The following is a 15,506-nucleotide window of genomic DNA, read 5'->3' on the forward strand; positions in this document are numbered from 1 at the left end:
TTAGGATGCAGAGGCAAGTGAGTCATAGATTTAAAGTCTGGGCTGGAGACATGCTCTGCAAGCATAAGGACCTGAGTTCAGATCCACAGCACTCATGTAAAAAGCCAGACCTGGTACTGCACACCTTGTAATAATCCTAGGGCTGGGGAGGCAGACAGGAGGCTCCTTGGAGCTAACTGACCAACTAGTCTTGCTGAACTGTTGAATTCTAGGTTCAGTGAAATCTTGTCTCGGGACAAAAAAAAAAGGGGGGGGGGTAGGTCTGGGAAGATGGATCTCAGGTGGTTAAGAACATTTGCTGCTTTCAGAGGACCCACATCTTCACACACAGGCACACGTGCGAACATGTACAGAGAGATGCACACTCAAGGAACTTCAAGGTCAGCCTGGGCTACATATGATACTCTGTCTGAGAGAGAGAGAGAGAGAGAGAGAGAGAGAGAGAGAGAGAGAGAGAGAGAGAGAAAATGAATCCCAGTAAGACAAATATAAAAGAGGGAAAAAAAATCTACTCAGTAAGCCCAAAGTCAATCTAAACTTTACAAATGTGAAAGAAAAGGAAGCAGTGTTACTGAGAAGGAAGGCCAGCGAGGGACAAAGTCAAGAGCTGGAAGACGAAAAGCACACTGGACTCCTTCCTGGTGGGTGAAGTGAAGACTGAGAACTCACTGCAGGGACTGGACAGTCCCGGCTCCTGAGGACCCCGGCCCCACCTACAAACGTCCTGTGATCTAGATCTGCAAGGTACACTGCAAGGTTCAGTTTGTACTAATTTAAAAACACTGCCTATTTTTAAGTCAAGACCATTACTCCTGAAATGGAAGCTGTAGTACGTTAGTCTATTTTCAAACAGATGTTTATTTTGGGTTACTATTTGGCATTCTAAGTATTCTGGTAAACACTCACCTCTGATGTTTACCACTTTTATTCTGGCCTCATCAAACCACAAATGTTGAAGTAAGTAGTAAGAAAGCTCACTTCTTCTTTTTTAAGATGTGATCTTTATTCCACTAGTAGCTTAAAATACTGGAAAAAATATATACTCAAGGATAATGAAAAACATTACCATTCTATGAGTACTGATAGACATATACAGACAGAAAACTGATAAAAGAGCAGAAAGTCATAAAAAGTATTTTTTGATAATTTATTTAACTTTGTTTTATGTGCACTGGTATGAAGGTATCAGATCCTCCAGAACTGAGCCGCCATGTGAGTGCTGAGAATTGAACCTGGGTCCTCTGGAAGAGCAGCTGGTGCTCTTAACTGGTGAGCCATCTCTCCAGTCCCCTATAAAAAGTATTTCTAACATATATCAAAAGTCAGAAACATACATAAAGGATGCATATTGGAAGCTGGGGTGGCAATCCTAGCTCTTGGGAATCTGAGTCAGGAAAATCAACGTTAGTTTGAGACTAGCCTGATCTACACAGTGAATTCCTCCAAGCCAGACTAGGCAGGCTACTGTGTGAGAACATGTCTCAAAATGAAGCAAAACAAAACAAAAAATAGAATGCACACTGCCATCCAAATCTTTTACTCTCAGACAACATAAAAAGATGGGCAGAGAGCAGTCATGAGTTCTTACCTATTTAGAGATAGATTTTTTAATACTAGGCTCTCGATGCTTGAAAGTTTTGATATCAGAATAATGTAAGTCCTCTTTGAAGCCAGAAGGCTAATGTCTTCCAAACACCCGCTCCATTTCAAAGTAACTGCTATGCCTCAAGACAAGAAGGATGGCTCAGCAGGTAAGAGCACCTGCCACCGGGCCTGACCACCAGAGTTCAATCCCCGGGACCCACGTGGTGGACAGAGGGAAGCGATTCCCTCAAGCTGTCCTGACTACTACATGTGTTCCCACATACAAGAGATTAATAACTCATTAAAATGATTATTTTAAAAAAGAGAGACAGGCTGGAAAGACGGATCAGTGGTTAAGAGTACTTGCTGCAGTTCCAATTGGACCCAAGTTCAGTTCCCAGTACCCACATGAGGCAGCTCACAGCCACCTGTAACTCTAGAGGACACAATGGCATCTTCCTGCACACACACACACATACACACACACACACACACACACACACACACACACACACAAATAATACATTTTTTTTAAAAGACAGGTAGTCAGTAGCGTGGTTTGATGTGTTTGTGGGTCCCCTGGCAATGAGACCAGGACTTACCCGGGTACACAATGGCTTTTTAGAGCCCATTCCCTAAGGTGCAATGCCTTACTCAACCGGGATGCAGGCGGGGGTGGGGGGGTGGGGGGGTTGGGGGTTGGTCCTGCCCCAACTTGGTCTTGGTATGTCAGCCTGTGTTGACTGCCCAAGGGAGACCTGACCCCCTATGAAGAGGGGATGGGGTTTGGGATGGGGGGAGGTGGGAGGAGTAAGAGAAGGGGGGGAACAGGGTTGGTATGTAAAATGAAAAAAAAATTTAATTAAAAAAAGAGAGAGAGAGGGAGAGAGAGAGGTAGTAAGAATTCCTGAGCAAGACAATGAGATATTCTCTCAAGCGTCACTCACTCTCAGTCCTTTGGTCTCAGCTCCAGCACCCAGCAACAGGTTACAGAAGTGTGCCATCACACCTAGATCCCAGCAATTCCGGATACAAGTATCAAGAAAGAAGAGAATACTAACAAGTCATTCCCACTCTAGGTCAGTTCTTTCCTTTTTGGGAATTTCACTGAACAGGCTATAGTTCTTGCCACAAGCATGTCAGCCATCTCATTCAGATTAGACAGCGAGCTGTGCCTAAATTTGTCACTCTGACATAAGTGGCAGTTAAAACTCTTTAGTACAACTTAAAATGGACTGTTTTTTTCTCAGATAAGTCAGCTAGAATACAATTCCTTAGTGACAGAGTCACACAGGTCGCTGCAAGTGTCTGCAAGTGGCGCTGGACGCCTCCCTGAGTTAACTCTGTAGATTCTTGTCTGTCATCAACCTGGACACACCGCAGTGTCCTGCTGTGTTGTTGAAAAACTGCTACCTTCACACAGCAAAGGCAGACTATGTTTAATCCTTTCTGTGGAAAAGGAAACAAGGACAATCAAAAAAAAAACCCAAACCGTTTATCAGGTCTTTTTTTTTTTTTTTTTTTTTTTTTTTTTTTGGTTTTTCGAGACAGGGTTTCTCTGTGTAGCTTTGCGCCTTTCCTGGAACTCGCTTTGGAGACCAGGCTGGCCTCGAACTCACAGAGATCCGCCTGGCTCTGCCTCCCGAGTGCTGGGATTAAAGGCGTGCGCCACCACCGCCCGGCTAGGTCTTTTTTTAAAAAGCTACTTCTAACTATTTTATGTGTTTGTCGGTGTGCCACATGTGAGCCTGGAGCTCATGGAGGACAGAAGAGGACATCAGATCCCCTGGAGTTACAGATGGTTGTGAGCCACCACCACGTAGGTGCTGGGAAGTGAACCCTGGTCCTCTGGAAGAACAAGCAGCCAGTGCTCCCAACCACTATGTCAGGCCTGTTGGTGTCAGGAACTGTAGATGCTAAGTAACAGAATGAATGGGTTAGACTCTTTAAAAAAAACAAACAACAAAACCCTGAAAGCCTACAAATAAGAACCCTATAAGAAGGACACAGTAAATAACAATTCATTTTAGCATGTTTGCACTACCTAAGACAAGAGACTTTTTTAACAATTGACTCTAATTAGCACAACACTTTCTAAGTTAATTTCCTGTGTTTCAGTGAGAATGTTTACATTCTGGAGAAGATGGGAGGGAAGACAGGAAGGAATTATTAAAGACATCTTCTGCAGAAGAAACATGACTATGTAAGTCTTACGCAAATGTCTGCTAAGCTCTGCAGCCTAAAAACAATTACGTCACTGTACACAGCAGGGGAACAAGTCATACTGAGCATCAAATGTTTAAATCATTGACAACTTAAGAAAATGAAGAAGATTACTCAAAGGTCCCCTCTCTCCAGAGATGTGCCCATCTGGGGTTCTATACATATTCGACATCAACACAGCTGAAGTCATTTTTCCCAAACACACAACAGGAAAAGTTGTTTTGCTTTTCCTCAGAACTCTGAGCAATCAAAGCCATGACTTTAAATGGCTCTGTATAAAACCTAAGAAGGGTGAGTCGTGTTCTATTAGTAAAAGCAGCTGAACAGCAAGGACCTCTCTTCTTTTAAAAATAAAAATGTTTTAAAGTAAAAAGATTAAAAATAAAAATATTACCTCTGAAAATCATCTTTGCATTGCTTTCTAAAACCCTAAAATACAGGTTAATCCCTCGGGAGAGAATATAAAAGGAACTTACAAATTTGCATTTACAATAGGGCTCTCCCACTGAAAGTAATCGACACATTTTTCCCTTCTGTACTTAGTATCAAATATCTACAGCTGGGGCTGGAGAGACGGCTCAACAGTTAAGAGCACTGGCTGCTGCTCTTCCAGACAGACCCTGAGTTCAATTCCCAGCACTCACATGGAGGCTCACAACCAGCTATAACTGTGGATCCACTATATCTGATACCCTCTTCTGTTGTGGAAGTGTACATGCAGACAAAATATATAAATAAATAAATCTTTAAAAATAATAATAAATAGCCGGGCGGTGGTGGCACACGCCTTTAATCCCAGCACTCGGGAGGCAGAGCCAGGCGGATCTCTGTGAGTTCGAGGCCAGCCTGGGCTACCAAGTGAGTTCCAGGAAAAGGCGGAAAGCTACACAGAGAAACCCTGTCTCGAAAAACCAAAAAAAAAAAATAAATAAATAAATAAAATAATAATAATAATAATAAATAAATAGCTAAACCTGATTCTGGTAAGAGCAATAGCATAGATTATGTTTATTGTACCACAACAGCAGTATAAACAAAGTCAACAATGTCTGCTGTGCTACACTTTTTAAATTTTATTTTCTTATCTCTTGGGAATAAAATATTACTTTCTTCAATTTTAAAATGACCTCACGTAAACTGGAAGATACACTCTATAGAGACACATGGAACTGTAACAGGGCTGCAAACATGAACTGGTACAACTATCACCTACATTCATATCTAACGTACGGAAACCACTTGTCCTCCCCTTACCGGACGTCACAGTGAAATGACATGTCAACAGTCACAACATTACGATTTTAGACAAAGGGCAAACTGACCAAGCTGTGATGAAGAGTTAAGATTTCTTTACCCCAATTAGCTGAAAACTTGCTTGGGCATTTTTTACAAAGCAACTAACTCTTGGCTATCAGGAGTGCGCCTACTATTTTACTTTCTACCTTTGCAGCATTTAACTTAAGCTTATACTTCTAGATCTTTCAAGCAACCAAGATCAACCGTAAAATTACTTCAACAAGTAGAAATAGCCACACTCCCCACCAGCAGCAACCTCTGCATTGCTAGACGCTTATCCAGCTGGTAGATTTATACCATTGTTCATTCTTAGTTCCCTAAATGTAAAAAATACCCACAGAATGGTAGCATACCTCTAAATTGGTTTAAATATGGCACCAAGTTATTTTTAGTTGGCTTCGAGCTTTAAAAAGGGACTTATCATTCTTTTCAAAGGCTAATCTACTCAAGTTGCTCCCATGTTAAAAAAAAAAGATAAATAAAAGGACAATTTATCTGTTTTGAAAATTAGAAATGTTATTTATGCACTGCTCAACAAAATGTTAGGATAGTTCTCACGTCAAACCAAGGTCAGAATCGTGCCTATTGTTTATAAGAATACAGTCTTTTCAAACACTAGCATGGTTAAAAGTTATTTGTGTGTATTTAAATAGAATTCTTATCAAAACATTAAAATTATTTTTAAAAACTCATCCTAGCCTATACAGAGTAAAAAAGAAAACTCAGATGATTAGAAATTGTTCCTTGTTTGTGAAAAAAAATACAAGAAATATTCACATCACATTCATTTGAAATCTGGATTCCCTCCTTACACGCTAGAAAGATGCAAACGAAGCCCAACACTTCCAAATATCCAGACAGATCGTCCACAGTTGTAACTTTCATCACACTTCTCAAAGCAGTGCGGTGAGGTCAGCGCACAAACAGCTTAAGCAGCAAAACTAGAAATTGGTGGTAGTAGTATCAGGCTACATAACAGCCTCTCCAAAGAATATGAAGTAAGAGAACGAAAATGTGCTGGCACCGTCCCAGAAGACGGACAGATACAGCTTTGAACAATGAAGTTCAGAGCTTACAGTGGAGAGCAATTCATCTTCCCTGACCCTGCAGCTTGACTTTCTTTACTTTAACCCCGAAATAGCCACATATAAGTTATTCAACACTACCAACCTTCTCTCTAAATATAAGCTGAAGGGCATGTGGGCTTGCAAAGGTCTGTTTAAATACACACATACCCTGAAAAGGAAAATCTGTCTTCCATCTATGTGAAAATGAAGAAAGTCAGACACAATTATACTGTATAAAACAGTCTTTGTTACCCAAGAATTGCACCTACAGCATAATTCTAAAGGTTTGGGGATTTCTTTGTTGTCAGTTTTGACACTCTGAAACTGCCTGGCATTAAAAATTAGTCAACTTTCTCAATAGAAGTAATCCTAGCAGGTTAAGCAAGGCAGATCAAGCAATTTTGCTAAGAAACAAGTCCTCTGACTTTCGTCATGGTTACTTTGCTTATTAGTTTTGGGCTGGAATCACTGTGTAAGCAGGCAAGCCTGGAACTCCCGTTGTAGCTCACATTGGCCAGAAACTCAATAATCCTGCTCAGCCTCCCAAGGACTGGGATTTAAGGCATTCACCACCACACAAGGCTTCACATACTACTTTTATAATTTCATCTTGACCAAATCATATGTTAAAATAGGATTATAAACTCTAATTCTTGAACTTCTGACACTTTCTAAGCATAACTTTTCTCTAAAGAATCAAGAAACTAGGCATGGCAGTGCAGGCCTGTAATCCTAGCACTTAGGAGGTAAGGGCAAGAGTTCAAGACCACCCTTGTTACACATAATTTAAGGCCAACCTGGGCTATCTAAGACGCTATGTCAAACAAACAAACAAACAAACAAACAAACAAACAAAATGCAGTTATCTTAGGTTGAAAAACAACCAAATTCAATTCAAATCAATATATACTTATTTAACACGTACTTTGTGCCAAACATTATTCTGAGAATGGTGGAACCCAAGGTAATATATGTACACCACCATCTCAAGAGAGTCGATCTCATTGGGGAAATCACATGTGCTCAACGGACAGTTAAAATAAAAGCCTTGGTATTGCTGAAAGAAAGAATGGGCAAATCCGGACAAGTTTCAAAGACATCACGAGATCCGAGTCACATATTGAGCTCCTTTCACAAAGGAATACTGAAGGCCATAAACAGAATAAGCAAAGGTTAAAAAAAAAAAAGGCACAAAAACACGACATGAAGGGGGAAAAAACCCACATAACAAGGGTACAAATGCTGGTGCACGTGCTAGTGCTCTCCTCCCCCCACTCCACGACAGACACCACCAGTCAACCAGAGCACACTTAAAAACCACACGGAAACACAAAAAGCAGGACCATGAGGTGAAGTGTCTAGGAACAGGAAGTAGTAGGACTTGAGGCTAGATGGGCCACTTAAAAACCGGTTATATGACCATGAATGTGAGGCTGACAAGCTTCGGCTCTCTCCTACAGTGACAGAGGATAAACAAAAGGTTCTGTGAGGGATGATCGTTCCATCACTGTGAGGAACGGCTGTGAGCAGACAGGGGTGCAGAAAGAACAAGTGGAGACACTGCAGGGTTGGCTGCCCATAATCGCACTCTCGGGAGGTGAGGGCAGGTGACAGGAACTACCTTGGCTACAACAAAAAATTCAGGCTAGTCAGGGCTACAGGAGACCCTATGATACAGCACCTGTCTAGCAGGTGTGAGGCCCCCAGTTCAATATGCTGAACAAAACAAACAAACAAACAAACAAACAAACAGTAATTGTGGGTCACAAGAAAAGCGGAAAAATCTACAATTGCCTCTACCACAAAAGCAGAGTTTTAGATTTTAAAATCATTTCTAAACAAAAATTGGGGTAAACTCATGTAGTTAGAATTCTCAAACAGCATTCAAAAACGAAGGCAAAGGATGGAACTGAAGAAATGAATAACAATGTTAGACTCAAGATTTCTCAAGACCATAAATTCAGAAGTCTACGGTATTCCAGGATTGGCATCGAGAAAGGGAACATCCTCATGACCAGACTGGCACTCAGCAAGTCTCTCCTGCCCTGAGGCTCCAATACTCTGGCCAAATGGCAGATGCTGTTACCTCACATGCCCTACGACACAGGGCAGACTCAGGCTGCATGAAGTGCAGAACTCGAAGAAGCTTGTTTTAAAACCAAGGCTCGTCCAAAACTCTAAAAGTGCACACTACTCTTAAGAAACAGTTTATATGAAATAATACCATTCTACCATTAACTACTTATATGTAAGTAAGTAAAATTCTATTATTCTTTGCATAAAATGCAACCTATCTGCAGAATTTTGGACAGAATAAAAAAGAAAGTAACACCTATCACGTATGCAGAATGTTTAGTAAATGATATTATTCTAATTAGATATGAAAACTTCAGGGCTGGGCATGCAGCTTAGTGGCTGAGGACTTGTCTGGCATGCACAAAGCCCTAGTTTTGACCCTCAGAATCAAACATAAAACAATTAAAATTTAATAGAAGTTTTTTTAAATTGAAAACATTAATTCCAACGCAGCACATCTCAGTAACCCTAGCACTTGGAAAATACACTATTAGAAGCTAGCAAGAAGCTAGCCTGGGCTTCGTGAGACCCTGTCTCAAAAAAACAACAAAATGCTGGGCATGGGGGTACATGCATAATCCCAGCACTCAGGAGGCAGGGGCAGATGGTTCCCTGTGAGTTCAAGGCCAGTGTGGTGTACATAGTGAGTTCCAGGCTAGTCAAGGCTCCACAGCTCCATAGAGAGACTATTAAAATGAAAAAAATTCTTTGGCTGTTATAAATAAAGGCTAAAGTAATAATATAAAATCCAAGGATATTAATAGGCTAGCATAACTGTTTTAAGACCTAAGTATATTCAAATTGAGGGATTAAATTGCCCTCCAGTGAATGCCAACAATGTATTTCACACTACACAGACACACAATCAAGAATTCTGTACCATTAACAACCTCACAGATTGGAGCCAATACTGAACACCTGTAATCTCAGTACTTGGTGACATGGAGGCAGGAGGATCAGGAGTTCAGTCACCTCAATTAGTTTGAGGCCAGACTGAGCAAGAGTGAGACGTTCTCAAAAATAAAAGCAAAAGCAAACAAACAAAAACTCACAAAAGGGACTCTCATTCTCTTAAAATAAGACAAAATGAAAAACATGAACATAAAAGAAAATGTATGTGGTTCATTTGAGAAAGCAAATCCAACATTTATCATCACTTCTCTTTTAGCAGAAAGAATGAATTAGTCACGGGAAGGGTCACCTTGTCATGATGTCATTCTAAAGTTATTACAGAATTTTACACACTTGCTTGCTCCCAGGCAATCACAAAGAAGTCATCCTGAGACCAAGGTCAAATTCCATTCTAAAGATTCCCAAACTTAAAGTAGAGGTCCGTAAGAACATAATATCCAAAGGCCAAACACAGGACCCCCCCCCCCCTCCCCACTTAAAAAAAAAATCACGTCTTCCCCTTTAGCTAACTACAATGGAATGTGACCCATACACAAGAGCTTTCCCATTCTTCATTTCTCAGAAAATATAAAGCAGACTTAATCTCTCTCATAAGGAGAATGTTTCTGATAGAAAAAATTGTAACAGTGGTTAATTATATTAACAACCTAAGCCTTTTCCCTCCTCAGAGGCCCACTCACTGTCGCAGGAGTGGTGCTTTTCCTTTCTCAGCAAACTGTCTCTACTTCCATTCATTAAAATAATTTTAAATAAATTGATAATCAGTTAAATAGTTGATAATCAGTACGAAGGGTAAATTAGTGGGCACCTGCACTCACTTGGCGCAGACCAACGCACAGACACACTGTACATACATAATTAATAAAAATAAAATTTCAAAAGGGGAGGGGCTGGAGTGATGGCCCAGCAGGGAAGAGTTCCAGCTGCTCTCGCAGAGGACCCAGGTTCAGTTCCCAGCACCCACATCAAGAGACTCATAAACACCTACAACTCCAGTTCCTACGGAATCCGATACCTCCATGGGCATGGGAGGCAGAGGCAGGGGGATCTCTGTGAGTCCAAGGCCAGCCTGCTCTATAGAGTGGGATCCAGGATGGCCAGGAATATACAGAGAAACTTTGTCTTGAGGGGAAAAAAAAGAAAGCTTTTGTAAGTTTTAAAATAAATAATTCCACCAATTAATTCACACGAGGCTATTGCAGGCAAACGCCGCTCCAGCTGCATTTTACTTACATTCTTCCTACGCCTTCATACATGTTAGTCTCATCTACCAGCGTCATGATCTCTGTGTCTGTAAGGTGTGCGTGCTTTTTCGTTCTGTTTAGCTGTTCAATCTGTATGTCTGCAAGCTTCACCTTCTGTTGAGTATCAATAACTTTGGCTTGAAGCTCTGTGAAGGCCTAAGAAAAACAAGTCTTTGATTTAAAAAGGAAACATCTAAGTCAAATTCAGATTTATTAAAACAGAACATACTAACCAAAGCTGTGAAATTTACCAAAATCAGAACAGAATTCTAATACTATGCTAAATTCTAAATGTACCCTATTCATAGATGACATGATCACTATGAACAAAAGTCCATTAAATAATACCTGTATTTCAAATAACCAAAGAGTAATAAAAGGAATAAATAAAATACTCAGGGGATAAAACTCAGAGATCCAAAGCAAAAATTGTAAAAAAAAAAACAACAACAACAAAAAAAAACAACTCACTACATCTGTATTACACAACTAGAATTCAGAGCACTTCACATTATTTCAAAATCCTGGCTGGAGACCCAGACCTGGTGTCTCATGCCTGTAATCCTAACAACTGGGAGGCGGAAGCAGAGGATCGGGAGTACTTTAGGACTCAGACACATAAGATATTCAAGGCCAGCCTGGGCTATAAGACACCTTGTCTTAAAAAAGAATTGTTTTTCAGGGCCAGTGAGATTGGCTCAGCAGATAAAGGCACTTGACATCAAGCATGATTACCTAAATTTGATCCCTGGGAGCTGCATGGTAAGAGAGAACTAACTCCCTCAAGCTGTCCCCTGACCTCCACTTTGGCATGCAGTATCAGCACTCACACTCGAGCATACACACACACACACACACACACACACACACAATGTAATTTTTAAAAGATTAAGATAGACAGACAGACAGACAGACAGAGATCTATGAGATGGCTCAGTAGGTAAAGGTTCTTACTACCAAGCCTAACAACCTGAGTTCCATCCCTGGAACCTGAACCCACAAGATAAAAGGAGACCGACACATACTCTGACCACACACTAGCATCATGGCATGTGTGTGTCCACACTCACACACATCTGAGATTCACATGTCAGGGATAGAGGTGGACACTTTTAATCCCAGCACTAAGGGGGAAGATGCAGGAGGATCTCTTGTGATTGCAAGAACAGCCTGGTCTACACAGTGAGTTCCAGCTAGCCAGGGGCTTAAAAGGGGGAGGGGGGGCTAAGATTTACAGCATGAGAGAATGCTGTATAAGATTAAGTTTACATGTGTCAAGTTAAGAATGGCAAAGAGCAAGACACACATACTTAGCATCCCCAGAACAATAACAAATGGCTTCTTTTATTAGGAACAACAGCTATTTCAGCTGTCCTATTGCTTAGACAAAGGTTAACCAGAGGCAGCTACTTAAGATGTTACTGGGAGCTAGGGAAACGTTCAGTCAGCTGACGTAAGGTTCACTCCCCAGGACCCACAAAGAAAGTTGAGTTTGGGAGCTGGAGGGATGGCTCAGGGGTTAAGAGCACTTGATATTCTTGCAGAGAACCCAGGTTTGGTTCCCAGCACCCACACAGCAGCTCACAACTACCTGTAACTACAGTTTCAGGGGGATCCAAGGCCCTTTTCTAGCCTAAGGGGGCTGTACACATATGTTATATTCAGACATTCATGCAAGCAAGACACCCACATACATAAAAATACAACTTGTCCTTGTTGAATGCTAGGCATGGAGGCAGAGAAAAAAAGGGATCCTTGAAGCTCGCTAGCCAGACAATCTAGTCAAAGTGGCACTCCCTGGGTCCCAGTGAGTGGCCTTATCTCAAAATACAAGATGAACCGTCCCTGCCTTGAATGCAGGAATCCCTAGCATTGGGGAAACTGGGTGTAGTGGTGAATGCCAGCTACACAGTCAAGTGCCAGGCCAGCCCAGGCTACGTGAGACCTTGTCTCTGAGGGAAAACAAAACCAAACCAGAATCTGGGCCAGTGAGATGGCACCTCTTGCCTAAAAGGCCTGATGACCAGAGTTCAAGTCCCAGGTACCACTTGAACCAACTCCCAAAAGTTCTTCTCTGACCTCCCCTAAGCAGCTTGAAGGTGTGTCTACACACACACACACACACACACACACAAATATACAACTTTTAAAATATGCTGCTCACCTACAGAACCTATTTATTATTGCGTGTTTGAGTATGGGCCAGTGTGCTGGGGTGTGCCTCTGAGACATTATAGTACAACTTCGAGCAGTTCCCTCCTTCCACCTTGGGTTCCAGGGACAGAACTTAAACAGCCAGGCTACCTGGCAAGTGCCTTCATGCACTGACCCATCTTGCTGCCTGGGGCTCAATCTTTTAAGACTTTTCTTGCCAGTGACCCTAGCACAGGTCTGCTATCCTAATAGTCTGGAGGGAGCAGCACTAAAGAGCATTGGGAGTTCAGGGCCTGACCAAACAAAACAAAACAAACAAACCACATACCAAAAAAACACTAGAAATTTACCTTTCTAGAAAAGCAGATTTAAATTGAATGAATTCTAGGGTGCTTTCTAATTATAGCCATCTCTCCACAAAGAAAGCATAGTCTGAGATCTTGGTAGTGTTAGGGTCCTAAGATTAAGTGGCAAAAATGTTTCCTATTAACAACCCATTTTATAAACCAGCATTTGACTCAAGACTATAATTCCAGAACTCAAGAGGCTGAGGAAGGAAGACTGCCTGTAGTTGCAAGCCAGCCTGGCTACACAGTCTTTAAAAAAAAAAACCAAAAAAAAAAAACAGGGCTGGAGAGATGGCTCAGTGGTTAAAAGCACGGACTGCTCTTGCAGGGGACCAGGGTTCAATTCCCAGCACCCATATGGCAGCTCACAACTGCCTGCAACTCCAAGACAGGATCTGACACTCTCACATAGACATGCAGGCAAAATACCAATGCACATAAAATAAAAATAAATAAATTACAAAAAAAAAAGGAAAATAACAACAAAAAACCATTTATAAGCAACAGATTGAACAAAAAGAAAAATCCTCTGACTGCTCATTTGGAAATCCTTACTGGAGCCTTACTGGATACTGGATTTTGGGGAGGCGGGGTGGGAAATTCTTTAAAAAGGAGATGGGTGTAGAAACAAGGACCTTTCAAGGCGGTGGTACAGAATAAATGACCTAAAAGCCAAGGTGAACGTGGAGTTTTTCAAGTCGACTCCAGCAAGCACTTTGAAGGGCATCTATCTGGATGAGACGCTGTCTTCAGTTCTTGCTTTGAAATTGGGTCCCTGACGGCTCCAAAACGCAGAGAGAAGGAGGACACTGCAGCCCACTCACCCACCGCCCTAAGCAGCTCCTGCCAGCGAGAGCCCCCGGGGATCCCGGTCCCGCCGAAGCAGGGCGGCCCGTCTCAGGACTCCGGGAAGCCAGGCCCCGGCCCTACAGTCTCTTTCCTTCAGCGAGACTCGATCCCCACCTCTCTATTCTGGTCCCCACTCGCTCCGTCATTCAGACAGTAGGCTCTGTCTGCTCAAAAGCCCCCGTTACCTTCTTCAGCTCCAGGTCCACGGGGGCCGCCATATTGGAGCACTCTACGCGCCTGCGTCAGATGCAAGCCGGAAAGGGGTGGGGGAAGGGCGCGTTCGGGTTTACTTGCGAGGCTTCCTTCTGCGCCTGCGCATATATCAAACTCTGCCCCAGATTTCTCACTCGGTATATCTCATCTACCCCACTCCGGCACTCGGCCGTGAGACAAGTGGCTCAAAACATTTGGGAATTCCGATAAAATCTGATAAACGTGTAACCGCTCAGGTGTGGCTCTTAGTTATCTTCCACACACAATTAGACAGCCTGGAGTAGTTACCCAGAAAGAACTTAATTCTGCTAAAGCCTCTTCAAAGATCTTCTAGACATAGTGCTTTTCAAAACAAGCCGCATATGATTGTTGAAATCAGATTCCTGGCTGGGGGTGTAGTTCAATTGGCAGAGTACTTACCTAGCACACTTGAAACTCTGGGATTGATCCACAGCACCGCACAAAATCGGTGTGATAGTGCATGCCTGTGACCCAAATGCTAGATAGGTGGAGGCAGCAGAATCAGAAGTTCAAGATCCAGTCAGCAAGATGGCCCAGGGAATAAAGGTGCTTGTCCCCCACGCCTCACTACATGAGTTCAATCTCAAGAATCCAAGTGGTGCAGAGAACTGATTTGTTATCCTCTGACTTATGCACACACACATACAATAAATAAATGCAAAGTTTAAATTACAATTAGGAACTGGAGAGATGGGTCAGAGCATGTACTCCTCTTCCAGAGGACCAGAGTTTGACTCCCCGCACCCGCGTCAGACGGCTCACAGCGAGCTATATACCTCCAGCTGCAGGAGAGTCCAACACCTCTAGCCTCTCTGCAGGCACCTGTGTTTATATGCTCACATACATGCACACATGAATACATAATTAAAAATAATAAGAATATATCTTTTTAAAAATTAAAAAAGTTCAAGTTATCCTCAGCAGCATAGAGAGTTGAGGGGTCAGCTTGGGCTACAGGAGACTTGTCTCAAAAAACAAAAACTGGAAAACTAAAAAATAATAGATGAGGGTCAAGCATGTTGGCCTATGCTGTGATCCAGCACTAGGGAAACTGAGGCAAAAGAATCACCGTGAATTTACAGGCAGTCTGCTCATGATTCCAGGCTATTTGTACAGGGATAGCAAGCCAGGAAAGAGAGAGGGCAGGGTACCAACTGGGATCTTATACAGAGGTACATTTTGGCTTTGTTTCTGTCTTTCTCTCGTTCCTGCTTGACACACCATTTTATATAAGGACTTAAGTAATTCTAGAGAATACACAGCCAGTGTGTGACTAGAAGTATGCTGAAGCATCCATGTCTCTCAAACTCTGCTTTACACTTGGTACCTTCCCATCTCTCTCAGCTAGACTGGCTTTCTATAATTCACTTCACCAATTGTCTCTTCAACTGTCTCATTTATCATTTCACTCATCCATTGAGTTTTTACTTCAATAACTATACACTTCAATTTTTTACTTAGTTTTGACTTTGCCTTTTTTGTTTGTTTTTGTTTTTGTTTTTGAGACAGGGTTTCTTTGT

General features: G+C 42.1%; 1 protein-coding gene across 1 annotated transcript in view; it reads right to left on the bottom strand.

Moving 5' to 3' along the window:
- Positions 1-14,048, bottom strand: part of Pfdn1 (prefoldin subunit 1) — a 56,139-nt gene extending 42,091 nt beyond the window's left edge. The window contains exons 1-2 of the mRNA XM_052741911.1: positions 13,938-14,048; positions 10,392-10,558 (exon numbers count right to left, since the gene is read on the bottom strand). Coding sequence (XP_052597871.1) covers positions 10,392-10,558; positions 13,938-13,970 — 200 coding nt within the window. The 5' untranslated portion in view covers positions 13,971-14,048. The remainder of the gene's footprint in view (positions 1-10,391; positions 10,559-13,937) is intronic.
- Between the last annotated feature and the right edge of the window lie 1,458 nt (positions 14,049-15,506).

This window comes from Peromyscus californicus, unplaced genomic scaffold (assembly GCF_007827085.1).
Source record: "Peromyscus californicus insignis strain IS unplaced genomic scaffold, ASM782708v3 Scaffold_17__1_contigs__length_78620276, whole genome shotgun sequence".
NCBI lineage: Eukaryota > Metazoa > Chordata > Mammalia > Rodentia > Cricetidae > Peromyscus > Peromyscus californicus.